Source organism: Pseudophryne corroboree, chromosome 3, assembly GCF_028390025.1.
Source record: "Pseudophryne corroboree isolate aPseCor3 chromosome 3, aPseCor3.hap2, whole genome shotgun sequence".
Lineage (NCBI taxonomy): Eukaryota > Metazoa > Chordata > Amphibia > Anura > Myobatrachidae > Pseudophryne > Pseudophryne corroboree.
Window position 1 is genome coordinate 133,736,608 of NC_086446.1, and position 27,099 is coordinate 133,763,706.

At 47.8% G+C, this 27,099-nt stretch overlaps 1 protein-coding gene across 1 annotated transcript in view; it reads right to left on the reverse strand.

Annotated features, from left to right (window-relative positions):
• LOC135057539 (zinc finger protein 250-like) overlaps positions 1-27,099 on the reverse strand; it is a 367,205-nt gene that overhangs the window by 79,338 nt on the left and 260,768 nt on the right. Inside the window, exons 7-8 of the mRNA XM_063963386.1 lie at positions 3,362-3,459; positions 3,041-3,197 (exon numbers count right to left, since the gene is read on the reverse strand). Coding sequence (XP_063819456.1) covers positions 3,041-3,197; positions 3,362-3,459 — 255 coding nt within the window. The remainder of the gene's footprint in view (positions 1-3,040; positions 3,198-3,361; positions 3,460-27,099) is intronic.

Genomic DNA, 27,099 nt, shown 5'->3' on the forward strand with positions numbered 1-27,099 from the left:
ACTACTGAAAGAGAGGGGAAGGGGCCACAGTTAAGTTGCAGGGATATTCAGGAAAATGAAACAAGTACATTTACAGAGGAGAAGGTCCTAACAGAACTCTCAAAGCTGAAAGTGGACAAATCTATGGGGCCAGATGGGATACATCCAAGGATACTAAAAGAACTTAAAGAGGTGCTGGTAGCACCATTGACAGAATTATTCAACCAGTCAGTAGCTACAGGAGTAATTCCAGAGGACTGGAAAAGAGCAAACGTAGTCCCACTGCACAAAAGTGGAAGCAAGGAAGAGGCAAACAACTACAGACCAGTGAGTCTTACATCAGTAGTAGGGAAATTGATGGAAACTCTCTTAAAAGAAAGAGTTGTAGATTATCTCAAATCCGGCAATTTACAGGATCCCAAACAGCATAGATTCACTGGGGGGAGATCATGTCAAACAAATCTTATTGACTTTTTTGATTGTGTGACTAAAGTGATGGATAAAGGTGGAGCCATGGATATAGCTTATCTAGACTTTAGTAAGGCTTTTGACACTGTTCCACATCGCAGACTGCTAAATAAACTTGAAAGTTTGGGATTGGATATTAGGATTATTGAATGGATAAGATCTTGGTTGAAGGATAGAAAACAGAGAGTTGTGGTAAATGGAGTGCATTCACAGGAGGGAAATGTTACCAGTAGAGTACCCCAGGGATCTGTACTTGGACCAGTGCTTTTTAAAATCTTTATTGGTGACATTGCAAATGGCATTAAAGGGAAAGCATGCCTTTTTGCAAATGACACAAAGGTATGCAACAGGGTAGACACACCAGGTGGCGTAAAACAAATGATTGAGGATCTAGGTAGACTAGAGAAATGATCAAGAGTTTGGCAATTACAGTTTAATCAAATGCCAAAAAATGCAAAATCATGCACTTGGGTCTCAAAAATCCTAAAGCTAAATATAGTATTAATGGCACTATACTGGAAACTCCTGAGGAGGAAAGGGATCTAGGAGTCACTATTTCAGATGACTTAAAGGCAGGTAAGCAATGTAACAAGGCAATGAGGAAGGCAAGTCAGATGCTTGGCTGCATTGGGAGAGGAATCAGCAGCAGAAAGAAAGAAGTAATAATGCCACTGTATAGGTCATTGGTACGGCCTCATCTAGAATACTGTATTCAGTTCTGGAGGCCATATCTTCAAAAGGATATTAATACAGGTTGAGTCTCCCTTATCCAAAATGCTTGGGACCAGAGGTATTTTGGATATCTGATTTTTCCGTATTTTGGAATAATTGCATACCATAATGAGATATCATGGCGATGGGACCCAAGTCTAAGCACAGAATGCATTTATGTTACATATACACCTTATACACACAGTCTGAAGGTCATTTAATACAATATTTTTAATAACTTTGTGTATTAAACAAAGTTTGTATGCATTGAGTCATCAAAAAACAAAGGTTTCACTATCTCACTCTCACTAAAAAAAGTCTGTATTTCGGAATATTCCGTATTTCGGAATATTTGGATATGGGATACTCAACCTGTACATTACAAACTGTACAAAGGAGGGCAACTAAAATGGTGCATGGCCTACATCACAAAACATACCCAGAAAGACTAAGAAATCTCAATATGTATAGTTTGGAGCAGAGAAGGGAAAGGGGGGACATGATAGAAACTTTCAAATATATCAAGGGTCTTAACAAAGTCCAGGAGGGAAACATTCTCCAAATGAAGAGAAGCAATAGGACACGAGGACATGCACTGAGGCTGGAGGGGGGGAGGTTCAGGGGAAATTTGCGGAAAAATTATTTCACAGAAAGGGTAGTGGACAAGTGGAATAGCCTCCCCTCAGAGGTGGTAGAGGCTAAGACAGTAGAGCAATTTAAACATGCATGGGATAGACATAAGGATATCCTTACAAAGAAATAAGGATCAAATAAGGTTAGAGATAAAAATAATGTAAAAAAAAAAAAAAGGGGCAGACTAGATGGGCCAAGTGGTTCTTATCTGCCGACAAATTCTATGTTTCTATGTTTCCCTGGACATAGCTAAAGGTGACCACAAACACTCCACACACACACAGGGAATTACAGACAGAGTTTTACCCCCAAGAATGGCAAGAGAAACACAGAGATTGGAGCCAACCTACACACAGCGTTTTATCTAAAGGGAGGCCCCTTATTAGCGCTGACTGTGCACCTTAATAGGATACACAGTCATTTTGCAGCCTCTCCCCACCCTTCTACAACCCTCTGGTACCGTGAGAGAGAGCTGGAGTTGCTGTGGAGGGACCTATTACTCCTGATCAGCGTTGTGCATGCAGGAAAATGGCACTGAACGCTGCTGGGTCCGCTCTGAGGAGAAGCTCCGCCCCCAAAATGGCGCTGTCTTCCAGCTCACCATCGATTATACTGGCCTGAGGATTTACTAGTGGCTGAGATCAGCGGACCACGACAGGTTCTGGACCAGTGTAGGGGGTAAGCGCTGCCCCCGGGCGCCCCTCACAGCGTCGCACCATGTACTGCTGAGCCTTCCTAGGAGCATCCCCGCTGCCGCCATCTTCACACCGGCTCCCCGCTTGCTAGGGGGTTCGGTGACTTACTCGCCTCAATCATCAGCTCTGTAAGGGGGTGGCGGCATGCTGCCGGGGCGAGCGATCTATCCCCCCAGGAGCTCAGTGTCTTGTCAGCGAAGTAAGTGGCTCAGACCCCGCAGGGCGGGCACTATTCCCCCCTCCTTAGTCCCACGCTGCAAGTTTTACCAGAGAAGCCCTGTAGAGCTCCCCTAGCTGTGACCGGCTCCTCCGGGCACATTTTCTAAACTGAGTCTGGTAGGAGGGGCATAGATGGAGGATCCGCCCACACTCTCAAAGTGCCAATGGCTCCTGGTGGACCCGTCTATACCCCATGGTACTAATGTGGATCCCAGCATACTCTAGGACGTAAGAGAAAATAATTTAACAGGGAGAGCAAAAAATCCTCATATCGTTATGGTGACTACACAAGGATAATGTGGGAATCATTTTTGTAATCTGTGGATATTACTCACCTATTCCAATATCTGTAGGGGTTTCCTCCTCCTTACACTGCTGGTCACGCCCCACACACGTATCTTCTTCTCCACCTACATCTTCTACTTTAACTTCAGTAACATACACCTCATCTTCCTCTTTAACTTCTACCTCAATATCCGTCAGACCTTTACCCTAAATATCCCAGAAAAGAAAAAAATGACACATTAACAATGTGGAATTTCAATACTTGTGATGATACAGTAGAATATCAGTGTATAAGACACACACAGCTGCTCAACAGATCATATAGGTGATAAGTAATTTTGGTATTTGACAAGAGCCTACATTCCATCTACCTGATCCTCCTGTGGGGTCCTGTGACTATACTCTGTACAGTCCTGTGAATAAAGAGGATAGGGACATCTTTTTGTGGTATCTCTGTTACTGGGACCATCTGTAGAGACAAACATTAGTTTTCATGTGAATAAGGGGTGATGTGTGTACACTAACATAAGCAAAAAGACAGTGGGTGTATGGCTTCTTGGACGCTAACACATTAACTCCATACTTACCGACATTCTGGCTGCTCTCTGCGGGAGAGAGCAGCCAGGTCGGCACAGCAGGCGGGCAGGGGAGGCTGTGACGTAAAGGAGGGGGTGGGCCGGAGGCGGAGTAAGGGCAGGATAAGGGCGGAGCAAGGGCAGGGTCACAGTGACACCTAATTTAAGCCACGCCCCCACTCTGTAATGCCGCGTTCACCGTGTGGCTATGATGACGCGATTCAGCAAGAATCGCGTCATCGACTGCCCGGACCGCCCACTTTACACACTAAGTGGGTGGACGTGCAGGGGGGACCCTGCAAATCGGGACACTTGCCTGCTCTTCCGGGGGGCCGGGAGGGTCACCCGATTTTCGGGAGCCTCACGGCTATTCCGGGAGAGTAGGCAAGTATGATTAACTCACAACTTATGTACTGTAGAACTGATGTGTATCATAATGTGTTAGCACCTAGGAAGCCATACACACACACTCTCTGCCTATTTGTACTTTACATCCCCTAATTAGATGGGGGATTTTTGGTTACATAAGCTTTGGTATACACATTTGTGCACCCAGTGTGTCCGTCCTCTTCTCTTATACAGTAACCTGAGTCACCCATAGTCTTATAGGGAAAGAGGGTGTGACTACCTGTACTATAGTTACCAGTTATAACAGACAACATTGGTTACATTTAATATCCTTGAAGTTATTCTGAAACAGCAATAAAAATCCGGCATCTAAGGGATGTGTCAACCCCAGTAGTATCATTATAAAATGGAATAATTACTCACTGCACAGTATAGTATACAGGGTGTATAAGTACCATGTATATCTCACACGTCGCACAATACAGTATACAGGGTGTATAATTACCAGGTGTATCTCGCACGTCACACAGTACAGTATACAGGGTGTATAATTACCATGTGTATATCACACGTTGCACAGTACAGTATACATGGGTGTATAAATACCATGTGTATCTCACACGTTGCATACTACAGTATACAGGGTGTATAATTACCATGTGTATCTCACTGCACAGTACAGTATACAGGGTGTATAATTACCATGTGTACAGTATCTCACACATTGCACAGTACAGTATACATGGGTGTATAAATACCATGTGTATCTCACACGTTGCACAGTACAGTATACAGGGTGTATAATTACGAGGTGTATCTCACACATCGCACAGTACAGTATACAAGGTGTATAATTACCAGGTGTATCTAACAGTACAGTATACATGGTGTATAATTACCAGGTGTATCTCACACGTTGCACAGTACAGTATACAGGGTGTATAATTACCATGTGTATCTCACACGTTGTACAGTACAGTGTACAGGGGTGTATAATTACCATGTGTATCTCATACGTCGCACAGTACAGTATACAGGGTGTATAACTACCAGGTGTATCTCACACGTTGCACAGTACAGTGTACAGGGGTGTATAAATACCATGTGTATCTCGCACCTTGCACAGTACAGTATACAGGGTGTATAATTACTAGAGATGTGCGGTGGGCACTTTTCGTGTTTTGTGTTTTGGTTTTGGATCTGGATCCATGCTCGTATTTTGGATCTGGATTGGTTTTGCCAAAACCACCCTTTCGGGTTTTGGATGATTTTTTGAAAACAGCTAAAATCACAGAATATGGGGGTAATTTTGATCCTACGGTATGATTAACCTCAATAACGTTCATTTCCACTCATTTCCAATCTATTCTGAACACCTCACAATATTGTTTTTTGGCCAAAAGGTTGCACCGAGGTCGCTGGATGATTAACCTAAGCGACACAAGTGGGCGGCACAAACACCTGGCCCATCTAGGAGTGGCACTGCAGTGGCAGACAGGAAGGCAATTTTAAAAACTATGCCCCAAAGAGCACATAATGCAAAGAAAATTAAAAGAGGTGCAAGATGGAATTATCCTTGGGCCCTCCCTCCCACCCTTATGTTGTATAAACAGGACATGCACACTTTAACAAACCAATCAATTCAGCGACAGGGTCTGCCACACAACCGTGGCTGAAATGATTGCTTTGTTTGGGCCCCCACAAAAAAAGCAGCAATCCCCCCACCAAAAAAGAAGCAATTCATCTCTCATGCACAAACGGTCTCTACAGAGGCAAGATGTCGTCCTCATCCTCATATTCCTCACCCCTTTCAGTGTGTAAATCCTCCTCCTCACAGAGTATTAATTCGTCCCCACTGGAATCCACCATCACAGTTCCCTGTGTACTTTCTGGAGGCAACTGCTGGTAAAGGTCTTCCTGGAGGAATTTAAAAATTAATTTTGATGAGCATCATCTTCTCCACATTTTGTGGAAGTAACCTCCTATGCCGATCGCTGACAAGGTTACCGGCCGCACTTAACACTCTTTCGGAGTACACACTGGAGGGGGAGCAACTTAGGTAAAATAAAGCCAGTTTGTGCAAGGGCCTCCAAATTGCCTCTTTTTCCTGCCAGTATATACTGTATACGGACTGTCTGGCATGCCTACTTGGATGCTGTCACCGATATAGTCCTCCCCCACTCTTTCAATGGTGACAGCATCATATGCAGTAACAGTAGACATGTCAGTAATCGTTGGCAGGTCCTTCAGTACAGACCAGATGTCAACATTTGCTCCTGACTGCCCTGCATCACCATCAGCGGGTGGGCTAGGACTTTTTATCATTTTCCTCGCAGCCCCAGTTGCGGGAGAAAATGAAGGAGGAGCTGTTGACGGGTCACATTCCGCTAGAGTTGGCAATTTTCTCACCAGCAGATCTTTGCATCTCTGCTGGAAACAGAGATATAACGTAGGCTTGAAACCTAGGATCGAGCACGGTGGCCAAAATGGTAGTGCTCTGATTTTAACAGATTGACCACCCTTGAATCCTAGCAAAGTGAATGAAGGGCTCCATCTACAAGTCCCACATACTTAGCGGAAGCGCTACGTCTTAGCTCCTCCTTCAATTTCTCCAGCTGCTTCTGTAAAAGCCTGATGAGGGGAATGACCAGACTCAAGCTGGCAGTGTCTGAACTGACTTCACGTGTGGCAAGTTCGAAGGGTTGGAGAACCTTGCACAACACGGAAATCATTCTCAACTGTGCTTGAGTCAGGTGCATTCCCCCTCCTTTGCCTATATCGTAGGTGGATGTATAGGCTTGAATGGCCTTTTGCTGCTCCTCCATCCTCTGAAGCATATAGTGTGTTGAATTCCACCTTGTTACCACTTCTTGCTTCAGGTGATGGCAGGGCAGGTTCAGAAGTGTTTGCTGGAGCTCCAGTCTTCGGCATGCAGTGCCTGAATGTCGAAAGTGGCCCGCAATTTTTCGGGCCACAGACAGCATCTCCTACACATCCCTGTTATTTTTTTAAAAATTCTGTACCACCAATTTAATTGTATGTGCAAAACATGGGACGTGCTGGAATTTGCCCAGATGTAATGCACGCACAATGGGGGTAATTCCAAGTTGATCGCAGCAGGAATTTGGGCCCTCATTCCGAGTTGTTCGCTCGGTAATTTTCTTCACATCGCAGCGATTTTCCGCTAATTGCGCATGCGCAATGTTCGCACTGCGACTGCGCCAAGTAAATTTGCTAAGAAGTTTGGTATTTTACTCACGGCATTACAAGGTTTTTTCTTCGTTCTGGTAATCAGAGTGTGATTGACAGGAAGTGGATGTTTCTGGGCGGAAACTGGCCGTTTTATGGGAGTGTGTGAAAAAACGCTGCCGTTTCTGGGAAAAACGATGGAGTGGCTGAAGAAACGGGGGAGTGTCTGGCCGAATGCTGGGTGTGTTTGTGACGTCAAACCAGGAACGACAAGCACTGAACTGATCGCAATGGAAGAGTAAGTCAAGAGCTACTCAGAAACTGCACAGAAAAATCTTTTCGCAATATTGCAAATACTTCGTTCGCAATTCTGCTAAGCTAAGATTCACTCCCAGAGGGCGGCGGCTTAGCGTGTTCACTGCTGCGAAAAAGCGGCTTGCGAGCGAACAACTCGGAACGAGGGCCTTGGTTAGCAGTTGGGCAAAACCATGTGCACTGCAGGGGATAACATGTGCAGAGAGAGTTAGATTTGGGTGTGGTGTGTTCAATCTGCAATCTAAATTGCAGTGTAAAAATAAAGCAGCCCGCATTTACCCTGCACAGAAACAAAATAACCCACCCAAATCTAACTCTCTCTGCACGTTATATCTGCCTCCCCTGCAGTGCACACGGTTTTGCCCAACTGCTAAAAAATTTCCTGCTGCGATCAACTTGGAATTACCCCCAATATTGGTGGCGTTGTCAGATATCACAAATCCCCAGGAGAGTCTAAGTGGGGTAAGTCATTGTGCGAATATGTCCTTCAGTTTCCGTAAGAGGTTGTCAGCAGTGTGCCTCTTACAGAAATATGCGTTAGAAGAAATACCGTTATCAACGGTAAGTTCTTAACATAAGTCCACAGGTTCCACAGGATAACATTAGGATATGATGAAGCAACAGCGGATTTGCACCAATCGGTCAAAGCCTTTCGGCCTCCCAGCATGCAACGGGCCCGTCCACATATCCCCGCCTCCTGGTTCAGGCAAATCAGTTGTTTTCCCAAAGCTCAAGGCAGCAGCATAATAGATAGCCCTAATCAGGTGAGAAGAACACACATGCACACCCTTCCGTACAAGAAGGAAGAGGTAAGTGAGTAAAAGGATCCTCAAATCAGGTGCGTCAGGGCAGGATCCCTGTGGAACCTGTGGACTTAGGAGAAATACCATTATCAATGGTAAGTTATTACCATAATGTATATTTCTCCGGCAGGGTCCACAGGTTATCCACAGGATAACATTGGGATTTCACAAAGCAATTTAGTGGTGGGGACTCTCCTGATTGGACATTGAAGCAAAAATATCAACGGCATAATGTCTAAAGAATTTGTTAATGGAAGACCATGTGGCTGCCTTACATATCTGTTCTGCTGAAGCACCATGTTGTGCTGCCCATGATGGACCTACTTTATGAGTAGAGTGAGCAGAGACATTATCTGGAACAGGGAGATCAGTTTGAGAATATTTTCTGAAATCGTCATCTGAAGCCCCCTTGCCAGTGTTTGCTTATCAGCAGGCCATCCCTTCTTGTGAAATCTGTAGAGAACAAAGAGAGAATCTGTCTTTCTGATTGTACTGGTACGATCCACGTAGATCCTTAAGGTCCAGTGATGCATCTCCCGCAGAAAGGCCCAGTTCCTGGAAAGCCGAGATTTAGTACGATGAGGTATAGACAGGGTCCAAAGGAGCCGAAGCACTCTCAATTTCTTCACTGGGTGTGCTGGTTCCTCCCCTCTATGCCCCCTCCCACAGGCAGTTATAGGTAAAACAGTGCCTGAAGGAGAAATGACTTATATGAGAGAAGGAACATAAGAACAAAAAGTGGTGAGATTTAATACCAACACACCACAAACATATAACAACCAGCAACGGCTGGTAACAATAACAGCAACAGAACCTGCAGAAAAGTCAACGCACTGAGGCGGGCGCCCAATATACCTTATGGACTACGAGAAAAGGATTTACCGGTGGGTAATTAAAAATAGGATTTTGGTACCTACCGGTAAATCCTTTTCTCGTAATCCATAGAGGATGCTGGGGTCCACATTAGTACCATGGGGTGTAGACGGGTCCACCAGGAGCCATTGGCACTTTAAGAGTTTGAGTGTGTGGACTGGCTCCTCCCTCTATGCCCCTCCTACCAGACTCAGTCTAGAAACTGTGCTTGAGGAGACGACATACCTTACTTCGAGAGAAGGACTTAACACAGATAGTGGTGAGATTCATACCAGCTCACATGTACAAGGCACGTCAAGACAGCAAGCTTGAACAACTCAGCAACAGCTGAAGCATTACTTATATAGAAATAAAGCAGTACTCAACTAAAACGAAGTTGAACTGAACCAAATAACAATTGCAGGAAAACTAAGCGCTGGGCGGGCGCACAGCATCCTCTACGGGCTACGAGAAAAGGATTTACTGGTAGGTACCAAAATCCTATTTTCTCTTATGTCCTAGAGGATGCTGGGGTCCACATTAGTACCATGGGGATGTAACAAAGCTCCCAGAATGGGAGGGAGAGCGCGGAGACTCCTGCAGAACTGATTGACTGAACTTCAGATCATCAGAGGCCAAAGTATTGAACTTGTAAAACTTTGCAAACGTGTTCGACCCAGACCAAGTTGCTGCTCGGCAAAGTTGTAATGCCGAGACACCCGGGCAGCCGCCCAGGAAGACCCCACCTTACGAGTAGAGTGGGCCTTAACAGATTTTGGACACCGCAGTCCTGCCATAGAATAAGCATGCTGGATAGTGAACCTGATCCAGCGAGAGATCGTCTGCTTAGAAGCAGGACACCCAATTTTCTTGGGATCATATAGGATAAAAAGAGAGTCCGACTTACTGTGATGATAAGTTCTCTTTACATATACCTTCAGAGCCCTTACGACATCCAAGTGCTTTCATGTAATTGAGGAGTCAGTAGCCACTGGCACCACAAAAGGTTGGTTAATCTGAAAAGCCGACACAACCTTCGGAAGAAACTGCTGACGTGTCCGGAGCTCAGCTCTATCTTCGTGGAAGATCAAGTAAGGCTTTTACAGGATAAAGCCACTAGCTCGGACACACATCTAGCAGAAGCCAAGGCCAACAACGTGACCGCATTCCATGTAAGAAATTTGAGCTCAACTTCCTGTAGAGGCTCAAACCAATCCGACTGGATGAACTGCAACACCACGTTAAGGTCCCATGGCGCCGTAGGCGGGACCAAGGGAGGTTGGATATGCAGAACTCCCTTCAAAAAGGTCTGAACCTCAGGGAGGGCAGCTAATTGTTTCTGAAAGAAAATGGATAGGGACAAAATCTGGACCTTTACAGAATCCAATCTCAGGCCCATAACCACTCCTGCTTGCAGGAATAGGAGGAAACGTCCCAGTTGAAACTGCACCGTAGGAAACTTCTTGGTCACATCAAGAGACATATTTCTTCCAAATACGATGGTAATGTTTAGACATTACCCCTTTCCTAGCCTGTATGAAGGTAGGAATAACCTTCTTCGGAATACCCTTCCGAGCAAGTATCAGGCGCTCAACTTCCATGCCGTCAAACGTAGCCGCGGTAAGTCTTGATAGGCGAACGGCCCCTGCTGCAGCAGGTTCTCCCGAAGAGGAAGAGGCCTCTGCTCCTCTTGCAGTAGATTCAGAAGGTCCGTGTACCAAGCCCTTCGTGGCCAGTCTGGGGCAATGAGGATTGCGTGAACCCTTGTTCTCCTTATGAGCTTTAGGATTCTTGGGATGAGTGGGAGTGGTGGAAACACGTAACTGACTGGAACACCTACGGAGACACCAGGGCGTCCACTGCCACTGCCTGTGGGTCCCTCGACCTGGAACAATAACGCCGAAGCCTCTTGTTGAGACGAGAGGCCATCATGTCTATTTGGGGTAGTCCCCAAAGATCTGTTATTTCCTTGAACACCTCCGGATGGAGTCCCCACTCTCCTGGATGGAGATCGTGTCTGCTGAGGAAGTCTGCTTCCCACTTATCTACTCCCGGAATGAAGATGGCTGACAGCGCTAACGCATGCTTTTCTGTCCAGAGGAGTATTCTTGTCACCTCTGACATTGCCGTTCTGCTCTTCGTTCCGCCTTGTCGGTTTATGAAAGCCACTGTTGTTACGTTGTCCGACTGCACTTGAATAGCCCGATTTCTTAGAAGAGGGGCCGTCTGAAGAAGACCGTTGTAGACGGCTCTTAGTTCCAGGATGTTGATGGGCAGGCCGGCTTCCAGGCTTGACCACCGTCCTTGGAAGGTCACTCCCTGAGTGACTGCTCCCCAGCCCCGGAGGCTCGCATCCGTTGTTAGCAGGACCCAGTCATGAATCCTGAACATACAGCTTTCTAGGAGGTGAGGCAATTGGAGCCACCAGAGGAGAGAAATCCTTGCCTTTGGCGACAGACAAATTCTCTGATGCATGTGGAGGTGAGATCCCGACCACTTGTCCAGGAGATCCAGTTGGAAGGACTGAGCATGAAAGCTCCCGTACTGGAGAGCCTCGTAGGAGGCCACCATATTTCCCAATAGGCGAATGCATTGATGAACAGACACTCGGGGTGGCTTCAAGACATCCCGGACCATGGATTGGATCCCCAATGCCTTGTCCCGCGGAAGAAATAGCCGCTGCACTTCCGTATCCAGGATCATACCCAGAAATGACAATCTCTGGGTCGATTTTAAATGTGACTTTGGAAAATTTAGAATCCACCCATGACTCTGGAGCAGTCGCGTTGTGCGAACAATGGACTGTAGCAGCTTCTACTTGGACGATGCCTTTATCAGTATATTGTCCAGATAAGGTATGATGTTCACGCCCTGCTGGCGGAGTAGTATCATCATTTCCGCCATCACTTTGGTAAACACCCTTGGTGCGGTGGAGAGGCCGAATGGCAGGGCCTGGAACTGAAAATGACAGTCCAGGAGTGCGAAGCGGAGATAAGCCTGATCGGAAAGTGAAGGTACCCATCCTTGATATCCAGTGATACCAGGAATTCCACCTCTTCTCAGCGCCCTAACAGATTCCATCTTGAACTTGAACTCCTTTAGAAAGGGGTTCAATGATTTTAGGTTGAGAATGGGCCTGACCGAACCATCCGGTTTCGGTACCACGAAAAGGTTTGAATAGTAACCTTTTGTCAGCATGTGAGGTGGACAGCGTCCAGAAGCACTGTGCTGTCTTCCAACAGAGTTGGTAAGCCCGACTTGAAAAAACGATGAGGAGGGAGACTTTGAAATACCAGCCTGTATCCCTGGGATACAATATCTATCACCCAGGGATCAAGGCCGGATGATACCCAGCCCTGAAAGAACTGTCTGAGTCTCGCTCCCACAGCGGCAGGTTTCTTGGACGTAACCTTACCGCCCCTAAAGAAGTTATTGGATGATCTGGCCTTTCTAGGCTTATTAGGCCGAAAGGACTGCTACACAGCTGAGGAGAAGGATTTCTTCGGAGCAGGTGCTGCAGAGGGAAGAAACTGAGACTTACCCGCTGTAACGTCTAGAGCTTCCCCAAAGGGAGTCTGAACTGTATAGGGCAGCGACACCACACTTCTGGATTCCGCGTCGGCCGACCGCTGGTGGTGCCACAGTCCCCGACGAGCTGAAACAGACATGGAAGAAATTCCCGCAGCCATGGAACCGAGGTCTTTCATGGATTGTACCATAAAACCTTCAGAATCAATGTTATCCATTGTATCCCAATCCTCAAGTAAGGTAGCCGGCCACTTCACGATTGCCTTAGCAATCCATGCACTAGCAATAGTGGGACGTAATATGGCCCCCGAAGCAGTGTACATTGATTTAAGCGTGTTATCAATTTTCCTATCTGCCGGCTCCTTTAAGGCGGTAGATCCCGTAACAGGTAAAACCACTTTTTTGAGAGCCTGCATACAGAAGCGTCAACAATCAAAGGGTTTTCCCACCTTTTCCTATCCTCCTCAGGGAAAGGAAAAGCCACCAGAGCCCTCTTAGGGATCTGAAGCTTCTTTTCAGGGTTTACCCATGCTTTTTCAAATATAGCATTCAGCTCCTTTGACGCAGGGAAGGTTAGCGAGGCTTTCTTATTTTCAGTGAAAAAAGCCTACTCAACCTGCTCAGGTGTGGTATCATTTACATTTAACACATCCATGATAGCCTCTATCAACAATTGCAACCCCTTTGCAAGAAATGCGGACCCCGGCAACACATCCCCATCACCATCTGTAGTGTCAGAATCGGTATCCGTGTCGTCTTGTGTGACATGCACAAGCGCACGTTTGTGGGGATCTATAGTGGGTTGTCCTGAGGTACCAAACACAGGCCATACTGCCATAGAGCTCTAATACCTGGGTTGCAGATTCATTACTAGCAACCCTGTCAGAAATCTGAGAAATCCAAGTTTTGATAGAGGAAAACCACTCTGGTTCCCTTGCTGGTATCTGTGCTAAACCAGTGCTATCCTGATTATATGGAATGGGATCATCCTGGGAGGATAAATCCTCTGCAGCATATGACACAGTATCCCTGGACATAGCTAATGGAGACCACCAAACACGCCACACACACAGGTGGGGGCAAACAGAGTTTCCCCCCAAAGAATGGCAAGAGAGAGACAGAGATTGGAGCCAACCCACACACAGCGCTTTTAGCAAGGAGAAAACCCCTTGAGTGCACTGACTGTTCTCCTTAATAGGACACACAGTCTAATAACAGCCTCCCCTCCCTTCTACAACCCCCTGGTACCGTGCACAGTAAGCTGGGAGTTGCTGTGGAGGGACCTGTATCTTCTTCTCAGCGCTTGCAGGCAGGAAAATGGCGCTGGAACGCTGCTGGGTCTGAGGAAAGTTGCTGTTTGAGATCCCTTGACCCCGACAGGCTTGCTGACCAGTGTGGGTGGTAAGCTCTAACTCAGGGCGCCCCACTATGTGCCTCTAATACCATCTCAGGAGCGCTGTTAATACCACGCACCCTCCCCAGTGCCGCCATCTTCACACCAGCCCCACGCTTGTTAGGGGGGCCAGTGACTAACTCACCACTCTGTAAGGGATCGGCGGCATGCTGCTGGGGCGAGCAGTTCCCCTGTGGCGGAGACCGATCAGACCCCTCTGGAGCTCAGTGTCCAGTCAGCAGAGTCAGTGGCTCAGACACCGCAGGGCGGACACTGCTCCCCCACTTAGTCCCTCGCTGCAGGCAGGCTGTTGTAAACAGCCTCCTGTAAAGAAAAAAACTCTAAAAAAAAAACTTTACCAGGAAAGCTCAGGAGAGCTCCCCTAGCTGTGACCGGCTCCTCCGGGCACATTTTCTAAACTGAGTCTGGTAGGAGGGGCATAGAGGGAGGAGCCAGCCCACACTCTCAAACTCTTAAAGTGCCAATGGCTCCTGGTGGACCCGTCTATACCCCATGGTACTAATGTGGACCACAGCATCCTCTAGGACGTAAGATAAATCCTATTTTCTCTAGCATCCATAAGGGATATTGGGGAGACTTAGTATGATGGAGACATCCAAAAGCTTCCAGAACGGGCAGGAACGTGCAGAGACTCTATGGGCAGGATATCAAAATTGTAGAACTTCACAAAGGTGTTCTTTCCCAACCGGGTAGCAGCTCAGCAGAGTTGCAAGGCCGAGACTCCACGGATAGCCGCCCAGGAAGACCCCACTGATCTTGTAGAGTGGGCCTTCAAAGACTTAAGAACAGGTAAGGTTGCCGAAACATAGGCCTGTTGGATAGTAAGCCTAATCCAATGAGCAATGGACAACTTCGAAGCAGGACAACCTTTTTTCAGAGCATCATAGAGCACGAACAAGGAATCCGTCTTTCTGATCCGAGCTGTTTCAGAACTGGACGGAACCACAATAGGTTGATTTAGGTGAAATGCGGAGACAGCTTTCAGCAGGAACTGCTGTCTAGTCCAGAGCTCCGCTCTGTCCTCCTTAAAGACCAAGTTTTACACGATAAGGCCTCTAATTTTGAGACACGTCGAGCAGAAAATAGGGCCAGTAACATCACCATCTTCCACATGAGGTACTTGTCTTCTACCGTCATCCGAGGATCAAACCAGGAGGACTGTAGAAATTCCAACACCACATTCAAATCCCAGGGTGCCATAGGCAGCACAAAAGGAGGCTGTATGTTTAGTAACCCTTGCAAGAAGGTCTGAACTTCTGGCAACACTGCCAATTTCGTCTGAAAGAAAATGGAGAGCTGAAGTCTGGACCTTAATAGAATCCAGACGTAAGCATTTTTCCACACCAGCCTTCAGGAAACGTAAGAAACATCCCAAGTGGCACTCCGCAGGCGGATACGTGTGTTCCTCACACCAAAAGACATATCTTCTCTAGATATTATAGTGTTTTGATGTCACAGGCTTTCTGGCTTGAACCATGCCTGAACCATGGTTGCAATAACCTTTTTGGAAAAGCCCTTGTGAGCAAGGATGTTCAGCTCAACCTCCAGGCAGTCAAACGAAGTCACTGTAAGTCCGGGTAGACGAACAGTCCTTGTTGAAGATCTCTTCTGAGAGGTAGAGGCCAAGGGTCTGCGACGGTCATGTCCAGAAGATCTGCGTACCACGCCCTCCGAGGCCAATCCGGGGCAATCAGAATTGCCTGGACTCCCTGATGTCGGATGCGCTTGAGCACCCTTGGGAGCAACAAAATTGGAGGAAACAGGTAGATCAGCAAGGCCAAGGCGACGTCAGTGCATCTACTGCCCTCGCCTGAGGGTCCCTGGTTCGTGAGCAATATCAGTGAAGCCTCTTGTGGAGACAAGAAGCCATCATGTCTATCTGCGGGAAGCCCCACCGGTGGAAGATCTGTTGGAACACCTGATGGTGGAGACCCCACTCCCCTGGATGGAGATCGTGATGACTCTGGAAGTCCGCTTCCCAGTTGTCCACACCTGGAATGAAAATTGCCGACAGTGCTCTTGCATTTCTTTCCGCCCAGAGGAGTATTATTGACACCTCTCGCATGCAGGCTCTGCATTTTGTTCCTGCTTGCCGATTGATGTACGCCACTACTGTGGTGTTGTCCGACTGCACTTGGATCATGTGATCCTTAAGCAGATGAGAGGCCTGAAGCAGAGCATTGTAGATCGCCCGAAGTTCCGGAATGTTGACTGGAATAAAGGCTCCATGGGCTGACCACCTGCCCTGGAACTGTGCCCCTTGGGGGACAGCTCCCCATCCTCTCAGACTCGCATCCGTTGTGAGGAGCATCCAATCCTGAATCCCAAAACTCCGGCCTTCCAGGACATTGGAGGATTGCAGCCACCACAGGAGGGAAATCCTGGCCTGAGGCGACAGCCGTATCATCTGGTGGATCTAAAGATGTGATTCGGACCATCTGCTCAGGAGATCCAGCTAAAAAGTCCTGGCATGGAACCTCCCATATTGGATCGCCTCGTATGAGGCGAACATCTTTCCCAACAATCTTCTGCAAAGATGGATGGCCACTCGAGTAGGTCGGAGCACCATGCGGACCATCTCCTGAAGTGTTCTCACCTTGTTCTCTGGTAGGAACACCTTCTGGTCCACAGTATCCAGCAACATCCCCATGAACGCTGAGTCGGCTCCAGGAGGGACTTCTGCATGTTGAGAATCCACCCATGGCATATCAGAAGTTGGATAATGTGGTCGATACGGAGCAACAAAGGCTTTGATCAGAAGATCATCCAGGTAAGGGACAATATTGACTCCCTGGACCCGGTACATCATCTCCGACATCACCTTTGTGAACACCGTCGGAGCTGTGGACAGGCCAAAGGGCAGTGCCTGGAATTGGTAGTGATCGTCCAGTAGGGCAAACCTCAGATAAGCCTGATGAGGTGGCCAAATTGGGCTATGGAGGTAGGCGTCCTTGATATCCAAGGTAACCATGAATTCCTGTTCTTCTAGGCCCGCAATCACTGCTCACAAGGATTCCGATTTAAACGTGAACACCTTCAGGTAAGGATTCAAGAACTTTAGATTTAAAATGGGTCTTACCGAACCGTCCAGTTTCAGAACCACAAACAGGTTGAAGTAATAACTAGAGATGTGCAGCGGGCATTTTTCGTGTTTTGTGTTTGGATTCGGGTCCGCGGTCGTGTTTTGGATTCGGGTCCGCAGTCGTGTTTTGGATTCGGATGCGTTTTGGCAAAACCACCCTTTCAGGTTTTGGATTCGGGTGATTTTTAAAAAAAACCCTGAAAAACAGCTAAAATCATAGAATTTGGGGGTAATTTTGAGCCTATAGTATTAAGCTCAATAACCATACAGTAATTTCCACTCATTTCCAGTCTATTCTGAAAACCTCACAATATTATTTTTAGTCCTGAAATTTGCACCAAGGTCGCTGGATGACTAAGCTAAGCGAAGCAAGTGGGCGGCACAAACACCTGGGACATTTAGGAGTAGCAATGCAGTGTTAGACAGGATGGCACTTAAAAAAATAGTCCCCAAACAGCACATGATGCAAAACGAGATTTATGGTAAGAACTTACCTTTGTTAAATCTCTTTCTGCGAGGTACACTGGGCTCCACAAGGATAGACATTGGGGTGTAGAGTAGGATCTTGATCCGAGGCACCAACAGGCTCAAAGCTTTGACTGTTCCCAGAATGCACAGCGCCGCCTCCTCTATAACCCCACCTCCCTGCACAGGAGCTCAGTTTTTAGTTAACCAGCCCAATGCAGTAGCAGGAAAAGAGACGACAATGGTTAGTAGCCACATACACCACACTCTCACAACCAGAGAAGTGTCAGCGGCTAATGCCATACCAACCCAAAGAAGCTAAGTGCGTCAGGGTGGGCACGTTGTGGAGCCCAGTGTACCTCGCAGAAAGAGATTTAACAAAGGTAAGTTCTTTCTGTGAGGATACGGATTCTCTGATCACTCAGGTAAACAGTTTAGTAAAGTGGCAAATGCCCTTTATTGTAAAAATACACACACAGTACACAAAACAGTAACTATTACATGCCAGGATGGTATCTTACTTACTAAGTCCCCACAGTAGTTTAGAATTACAGTCTCCTGATGTCACATGCCAGCAGTAGTTCTGTGTCCCCTGGTCTGGGATACCAGCTCACACAGTGCCCTTTGCCACTGACGGCACCGCAATGCCTAGTCAGTGTCTCCACTCCAGATGTACATACACTCTCTCTGACCTTCTGTGTAGATCTCACTCTCACCAGAAGAGCTCACTCTTGTTATACCCTCCCCTGTCTATTCATCACACAAGCTGGTCCGTCAGGAGGTCACAGAGGAGACGAGGTGTCTGGGCTCCTGCACACAATGGAGTGTATGTGATCAGATTACCTGCAGGCTCCATACATAACCTGTTTACTACTGAACCTAAACTTCCTAATCACATCTGATTGTACAGCTAGGGGACTTACATTACAATAAATTGTTTACCATGTTAAATAACACTCTGGCATAGACTTATTCCTGTTAATAATGACACACATTGAACACAGTATAAACAAATAAAATACATGTTTCCAATATAACTGTCCAAAGGAAGCATCCTGGGAAGCGGCAGTATCGAAGGCATAGAATCTTATGAAGGTGTTCACTGAGGACCACGTAGCCGCCTTGCATAAGCATGTGCAATCACCATTCTAATCCATCTGGCCAAAGTCTGCTTGTGAGCAGGCCAGCCCCGTTTGTGAAATCCAAACAGTACAAAGAGAATCAGATTTCCTAATGGAAGCAGTTCTCTTCACATAGATATGTAGAGCCCGTACCACATCCAAAGACCGCTCTTTGGGAGACAGATCAGGAGAAACAAGTGCCGGAACTACAATCTCCTGGTTAAGGTGGAACGAGGAAACCACCTTAGGTAAATATCCGGGACGAGTCCTAAGAACCGCCCGGTCACGGTGAAATATCAGATATGGGGAACTACAGGACAAGGCATCCAAATCCGACACTCTTCTAGCTGAAGCAATAGCCAGCAGAAACACCACCTTAAGGGAAAGCTACTTAAGATCAGCTGAACCAAGAGGTTCAAACGGAGACTCTTGTAACGCCTCCAAAACCACCGACAAGACCCAAGGAGCCACAGGCGGGACATACGGAGGTTGGATATGCAACACACCCTGAGTAAAGGAATGCACATCAGGTAAGGTCGCAATTTTTCTCTGAAACCACACCGATAAGGCAGAAATATGAACCTTGAGTGAGGCCAGACGCAGGCCTAAGTCCATGCCCTGCTGAGGAAAAGCCAACAACTTGGCTATACTAAATTTGGAAGCGTCATAATTGTTAGATGCGCACCAAACAAAGTAAGAATGCCAGACCCTATAGTAAATCCGAGCAGAAGCCGGTTTCCAGGCCCGCAACATAGTTTGAATGACCGCCTCAGAAAACCCCTTACCCCATAAGATGGAAGCTTCAAGAGCCACGCCGTCAAAGAAAGCCGGGCTAGGTCCTGGTAGACACAGGGGCCCTGAACGAGGAGGTCTGGGCGTTGTGGAAGTAGAATTGGACGCTTTGACGACAGGCCTTGCAGGTCTGAGAACCAGTGCTGTCTGGGCCACGTTGGAGCTATGAGAACCAGAATTCCTTTTTCTTGCTTGAACTTCCGAATTACCCTGGGCAGGAGTGACACCGGAGGGAACACGTACGGCAGCCGAAACCTCCACGGCACCGCCAGTGCATCCACGAATGCTGCTTGAGGATCCCTTCTCCTTGCTCCGAAGACCGGAACCTTGTGATTGTGTCGAGACGCTATCAGATCTACGTCTGGAAGACCCCACTTTTCCACTAGGAGTTGAAACACTTCTGGATGGAGGCCCCACTCGCCGGCATGTACGTCCTGATGACTGAGAAAGTCCGCTTCCCAATTTAGGACTCCCGGAAGGAAGATTGCCGAGATGGCCGGTAGATGGCGTTCCACCCAATGTAGAATCCGTGGGACTTCCTTCATTGCCAGACGGCTTCGAGTGCTGCCTTGATGATTTATGTAAGCCACTGTGGTGGCGTTGTCCGACTGCACTTGAACAGGACGGTTCTGAATTAAATGCTGGGCTAGGTTCAATGCACTGAAGACCGCCCGCAATTCCAGAATGTTGATCGAGAGGAGGGACTCCTCCTTGGTCCACCGACCCTGAAGGGAGTGTTGCTCCAGCACCGCACCCCAACCTCTTAGACTGGCATCTGCCGTCAACAGGACCCAGTTGGATATCCAGAAGGGACGGCCCCTGCACAATTGTTGGTCCTGGAGCCACCAGAGCAGCGACAGATGGACGACCGGAGTCAAAGAGATCATTTGAGACCTGATCCGGTGAGGCAGGCCATCCCACTTGGCTAGAATCAGCCTCTGGAGGGGGCGAGAATGGAATTGAGCATACTCCACCATGTCGAATGCTGATACCATGAGGCCCAGCACCTGCATCGCCGAATGTATCGACACTTGCGGACGAGAAAGGAAGCAACGAATCCTGTCCTGAAGCTTCAGGACTTTCTCCTGACACAAGAACAACCTCTGGTTGTGAGTGTCCAATAGCGCTCCCAGATGCACCATGCTCTGAGCAGGGATCAGGGAGGATTTCTTCCAGTTGATGAGCCACCCGTGGGCTTGTAGAAACCGGACCGTCATATCTAGATGATGTAGGAGAAGTTCTGGGGAATTTGCCAGGATTAACAAGTCATCCAAATACGGCAGTATCCTGACCCATTGACGGCGGAGTACCACCGTCATCACTGCCATGACTTTGGTGAAGACTCGCGGAGCCGTTGTTAAACCAACAGGTAACGCCCGAAACTGGTAATGGAGGTTGCCAATAGCAAGCCTCAGGTATTGTTGATGTGACGCTGCTATAGGAATATGCAGGTAAGCATCCTGTATGTCCAGGGAGACCATGTAGTCCCCACGTTCCAAGGCCAGAATTATAGAGCGAAGGGTTTCCATACGGAACTTGGAAACCTTCACAAACCTGTTCGATGCCTTGAGGTTGAGAATGGGCCGGGAAGACCCATTCGGTTTCGGGACTAGAAACGGCGGATAATAGTACCCCCGGCCCCTATGCGCAAGAGGCACCTGTACTACGACTCCTGTATCCAGGAGAGTCTGTACCACCGAATGCAGAGTGTTTGCCTTTGTCTGTCTGGCAAAATCGATGAGGGGGTCGGTTTTTGAAGGCTATGGCGTAACCTCGAGTGACGACTTCCCGTACCCAGGCATCTGAAGTGGTCTTTAACCATTCATGGGTATACCCTAGAAGCCAGCCCCCCACCCTGGGATCCCCCAGGGGGAGGCCCGCCCAGTCATGCGGTAGGGTTATTGGCCTTGGAAGCTGGCTGACGGGCCGCCCAGGCTCTTTTGGGATTTGGCTTACCAGGTTTGGAAGTGCGGGCCTGCTTGTTGTACGCCTGACCTTTTGCTTTACCTGAAGGACGAAAGGGGCGAAAGGAAGTACCTTTAGCCTTCGACACAGAAGGAGCGGTACTTGGCAGACAGGCAGTTTTGGCAGTAGCCAAGTCAGCCACTATCTTATTTAAGTCCTCCCCAAACAGAATATCTCCCTTGAAAGGGAGTACCTCCAGGGTTTTTCTAGAGTCCAGATCCACAGACTAGGATCTCATCCACAATATCCGGCGAGCCAGGACTGACGTAGTAGAGGCCTTGGCTGCTAGGATACCGGCATCAGAAGCCGCCTCTTTAATATAACGAGAAGCTGTGACAATAATGACAAGCATTGTCTAGCATGGTCAGAAAAGATTTCAGCTTCTAACTCCAAGGCCCATGCTTCAATAGTCTCTGCAGCCCATATTGCTGCAATAGTGTGCCTTTGTGCAGCACCCGTGAGGGTGTAAATCGCTTTCAGACAACCCTTCACACGTTTATCCGTAGACTCCTTTAGAGACGTGACGGTAGTGACAGGTAGAGCTGAGAAAACCACCATCCTAGCCACATGTGAGTCTACTGGAGGAGGCGTTTCCCAATTCTTAGACAGCTCTGGTGCGAGGGGATAGCGAGCCAGCATCTTCTTTTCAGGAACAAACTTCGTACCCGGGTTTTACCAGGGTTCCTGACGTATATCCACTAGGTGGTCAGAGTGAGGTAAAACTTGTTTAACCACCTTCTGACGCTTGAACCTATCTGGTTTCTTAGGAGGGACGGATGGCTCCGGATCATCCGTAATCTGTAGAATTAACTTAATAGCCTCCAAAAGATCAGGAACTACCCTCCCCATCAGCCGTATCCGAGTCAGAACCTGTGGGGTCAGTGTAAGTGCCGTCTTCATCAGACGAGGTGTCAGTGACAGCAGTGGATTGTGAGGAGACAAGCACTCGCTTAGAGGACCCCTTGGACTTAGGCGAGCGATGGTCAGACTTTTTAGTAGTTAGGGACTGGTTCAACTTCTTCAATTGGGCAGATAAATCGTCCGCCCACGGCGGGTTAGCTGCAGGGACCACATACGGTTGTACCGGCATAGGGGGTCCCATAGGGGCTGTTAGTTTATTAACTAGCGTATGTAGAAGCGTGGAAAACGTGGCCCACGGTGGGTCATTATGTACCTCCATTGCCACAGTCCCACTAGGGGGCAAGGAGCCCCCAGAACCAGAGCCCACAGCTGCTATATTCTCCTCATAGGGATCTGTGGCTTCAGCAACACCGGCAGTGTGTTCAGCCCCAGAACCATTACCCTCAGAAGCAGACATGATATAACTTGCAGTATCAAGTAACAGTACAATTGGCAGCAGCACAATACCTCTTACCCAAACCCCAGCGCAGTGTAGTCAGCACTAGCAGAGATAAAGGAGAGATATGGTGACTAAAATCACAGAGAAAAATACATATTAAAGTATATCTTTGTGAAAATCCTATATCAATATAAAACCTGACGCATAAAGCCTATTCAGGTTATAGAATATAGGAATAGCAAGTTGAGTGAAAGACACGAAATGGACACCACTCAGCTATCTAATGCACACACAGATAGTCACAGTTTGTACAATGCAGAGGTTATTACTAACAATAATACTGCACTGGACTAGCTTATATATACAGCTATATAGTCAATAGATATAGCACTACACAGTAAGAACTGGATGTATATCACAGGGTACTTGCACTAGAAAACCCTGACTAAATGCACTCTTTCTTAACTAGCACTGTCTAATTGACATGTAGAATACTTAAGTGTCATGTAAAGTAACAGCACTGACAACCAGGCGGCTTTGCACAGGAGGATTTGCCCAAGCAGTCCCAGGAACAGTGAAGCTGAGAGATAATGGCGCCCACACACTGACAGGGAGTGAGGGAGAGACAGATATGCAGCTCCAGGGCGGGAACATTTGTGGGAAATGGCGCCCTGGGGCTGGGGGAGGGGCTTCAGGTCTAAGCCTTAAACCCCTGCTGGCAAAACCACCGGGTACTGTGGGTCACTGAAAATGTTTTAGAGAGAAAACCTAAACTGCACCCATGCCCTGGTGATCTAGTGGGATCGCCTGTACTGCCACAGTGTCCACCGACATCGTGTGCAGCCCACCTCCCACTGACCGCGCCGGATCGCGATAAAGACCGGGTCCCGCAAGCGGGACCCACTTAACACCTGCCAAAGCGCGGCTGCGCGATCCCGGAGAGACCCCATTGTGTGTGCCTGACGTGAAGAAAACCGGAGCCTCCTGGTGTAGTTACCCGGCAACTAGGGCTCGGGAGTGTACAGCGCCGCTGGGGAGAGCTGGAGCTGCAGCACTGAATGTCTTCTGACATTTACCACCGCTGCTGCCCTTGAAGTCTTCACTTCTTTCTTCAAAAAAAGCTCTTCTTAGGACTGCCTGAAGCAGCCCCTCTGTTATGTGCCTATTTACTGCAGCACCAACTACAAAACTGAGCTCCTGTGCAGGGAGGCGGCGTTATAGAGGAGGTGGCGCTGTGCATTCTGGGAACAGTCAAAGCTTTGAGCATGTTGGTGCCTCGGATCAAGATCCTACTCTACACCCCAATGTCTATCCTTGTGGAGCCTAGTGTACCCCGCAGCAGAAAGATAAAAAAAAAAAAAGAGGTGAAAGATGGAATTGTCCTTATGTTGTATAAACAGGACATGCACACTTTAACAAACCAATCAATTCAGTGACAGGGTCTGCCACACGACTGACTGAAATGACTGGTTGGTTTGGGCCCCCACCAATAAAGAAGCAATCAATCTCTCCTTGCACAAACTGGCTCTACAGAGGCAAGATGTCCACCTCATCATCATCCTCCGATTCCTCACCCATTTCACTGTGTACATCCTTCTCCTCACAGAGTATTAATTCGTCCCCACTGGAATCCACCATCACAGGTCCCTGTGTACTTTCTGGAGGCAATTGCTGGTAAATGTCTCAACGGAGGAATTTATAATTCATTTTGATGAACATCATCTTCTCCACATTTTATGGAAGTAACCTCCTACGCCGATCGCTGACAAGGTGACCGGCTGAACTAAACACTCTTTCGGAGTACACACTGGGGGCAACTTATGTAAAATAAAGCCAGTTTGTGCAAGGGCCTCCAAATTGCCTCTTTTTCCTGCCAGTATACGTACGGACGTCCTGACATGCCTACTTGGATGCTGTCACTCATATAATCCTCCACCATTCTTTTAATAGTGACAGAATCATATGCAGTGACAGTAGACATGTCCGTAATCGTTGGCAGGTCCTTCAGTCCAGACCAGATGTCATCACTTGCTCCTGACTGCCCTGCATCACAGCCAGCGGGTGGTTTTGGAAATTTTATCCTTTTCATGGTAGCTCCAGTGGCGATAGAAAATGAAGGAGGGTCTGTTGGCGGGTCACGTTCCACTTGATTTGACAATTGTCTAACCAGCAGGTCTTTGAACATCTGCAGACTTGTGTCTGCCAGAAAGAGAGATATAACATAGGCTTTAAACCTAGGATCGAGCACGGTGGCCAAAATGTAGTACTTCAATTTCAAAAGGATTTCAATAGGTTGACCACCCGTGAATCCTGGTTAAGCGAATGAAGGGCTCCATCAACAAGTCCCACATGCCTAGCGAAATCACTCCGTTTTAGCTCCACCTTCAATCTCTCCAGCTGCTTCTGCAAAAGCCTGATGAGAGGAATGACCTGACTTAGGCTGGCAGAGTCTGAACTGACTTCACATGTGGCAAGTTCAAAGGGTTGGAGAACCTTGCACAACATGGAAATCATTCTCCACTGCACTTGAGTCAGGTGCATTTCCCCTCCTTTGCCTATATCGTAGGCAGATGTATAGGCTTGAATTGCCTTTTGCTGCTCCTCCATCCTCTGAAGCATATAGGGGTTGAATTCCACCTCGTTACCACCTCTTGCTTCAGCTGATGGCAGGGCATGTTCAGGCTTGTTTGCTGCTGCTCCAGTCTTCGGCACGCAGTGGCTGAATGTCGAAAGTGGCCCGTAATTTTTCGGGCCACAGGCAGCATCTTCTGCATGCCCCTGTCATTTTAAAAATTTTTATGCACTACCAAATTTATTGTAATGCACGCACAATATTGGTGGCGTTGTCCGATATCACAAATCCACAGGAGAGTCCAATTGGGGTAAGCCATTATGCAATGATGTTCCTCAGTTTCTGTAAGAGGTTGTCAGCTGTGTGCCTCTTATGGAAAACGGTGATACAAAGTGTAGCCTGCCTAGGAACGAGTTGGCATTTACGAGATGCTGCTACTGGTGCCGCCACTGTTGTTGCTATCACAGTCATATAGTCCTTAGTCTGTCCTGCTCCACTTGTCCACATGTCCGTGGTTAAGTGGACAGTGGGTACAAATGCATTTTTTAGGACACTGAGGACACTTTTTCTGACGTCTGTGTACATTCTCGGTATCGCCTGCATAGAGAACTGGAACCTAGATGGGATTTGGTACCGGGGACACACTACCTCAAGCAATTCTCTAAGTCCCTGTGACCTAACGGTGGATACCGGATGCACGTCTAACACCAACATAGTTGTCAAGGCCTGAGTTATCCGCTTTGCAACAGGATGACTGCTGTGCTATTTTATCTTCCTCGCAAAGCACTGTTGGACAGTTAATTGCTTAATGGAAGTAGTACAAGTGGTCTTCCGACTTCCCCTCTGGGATGACGATCGAATCCCAGCAGCAACAGCAGCAGTAGGCGTTCCACTCAAGGATCCATCGGAGGAATCCCAGTTAGGAGAGGACTCGTCAGTCTTGCCAGTGACATGGCCTGCAGGACTATTGGCGTTCCTGTTTAAGGATGAAATTGACATTGGGGGAGTTGGTGGTGTGGCTTGCAGGAGCTTGTGTACAAGAGGAAGAAGGGATTTAGTTGTCAGTGGACTGCTTCCGCTGTTACCCAAAGTTTTTGAACTTGTCAATGACTTCTGATGAATGCGCTCCAGGTGACGTATAAGGGAGGATGTTGCTAGGTGGTTACCGTCCTTACCCCTACTTATTATGGCTTGACAAAGGCAACACATGACTTGACACCTGTTGTTCGCATTTCTGTTGAAATAATTCCACACCGAAGAGGTGATTTTTTTTTTGTATTTTGACCAGGCATGACAATGGCCTTATTCATCACACGGACAACAACTGTCTCCCCGGGTGCCTGACTTAAACAAACCACATCACCATCAAAATCCTCATCGTCAACTTCCTCCTCAGCGCCAGCAACACCCATATCCTCATCATGGTGTACTTCAACAGTGACATCTTCAATTTGAATATCAGGAACTGGACTGTGGGTGCTCCTTCCAGCACTTGCAGGGGGCGTGCAAATGGTGGAAGGAGCCACCTCTTCCCGTCCAGTGTTGGGAAGGTCAGGCATCGCACCCGCCGACACATTTGGACTCTCCTTCAGGATTTGTGATTTAGAACGCACAATTCTTTGCTGTGTTTTTGCCAGCTTAACTCTTTTCATTTTTCTAGCGGGAGGATGAGTGCTTCCATCGTCATGTAAAGATGAACCACTAGTCATTAAGAACATAAGAGAGGGCCTTAGCCGTTCCTTGCCACTCCGTGTCGTAAATGGCAAATTGGCAAGTTTACGCTTCTCC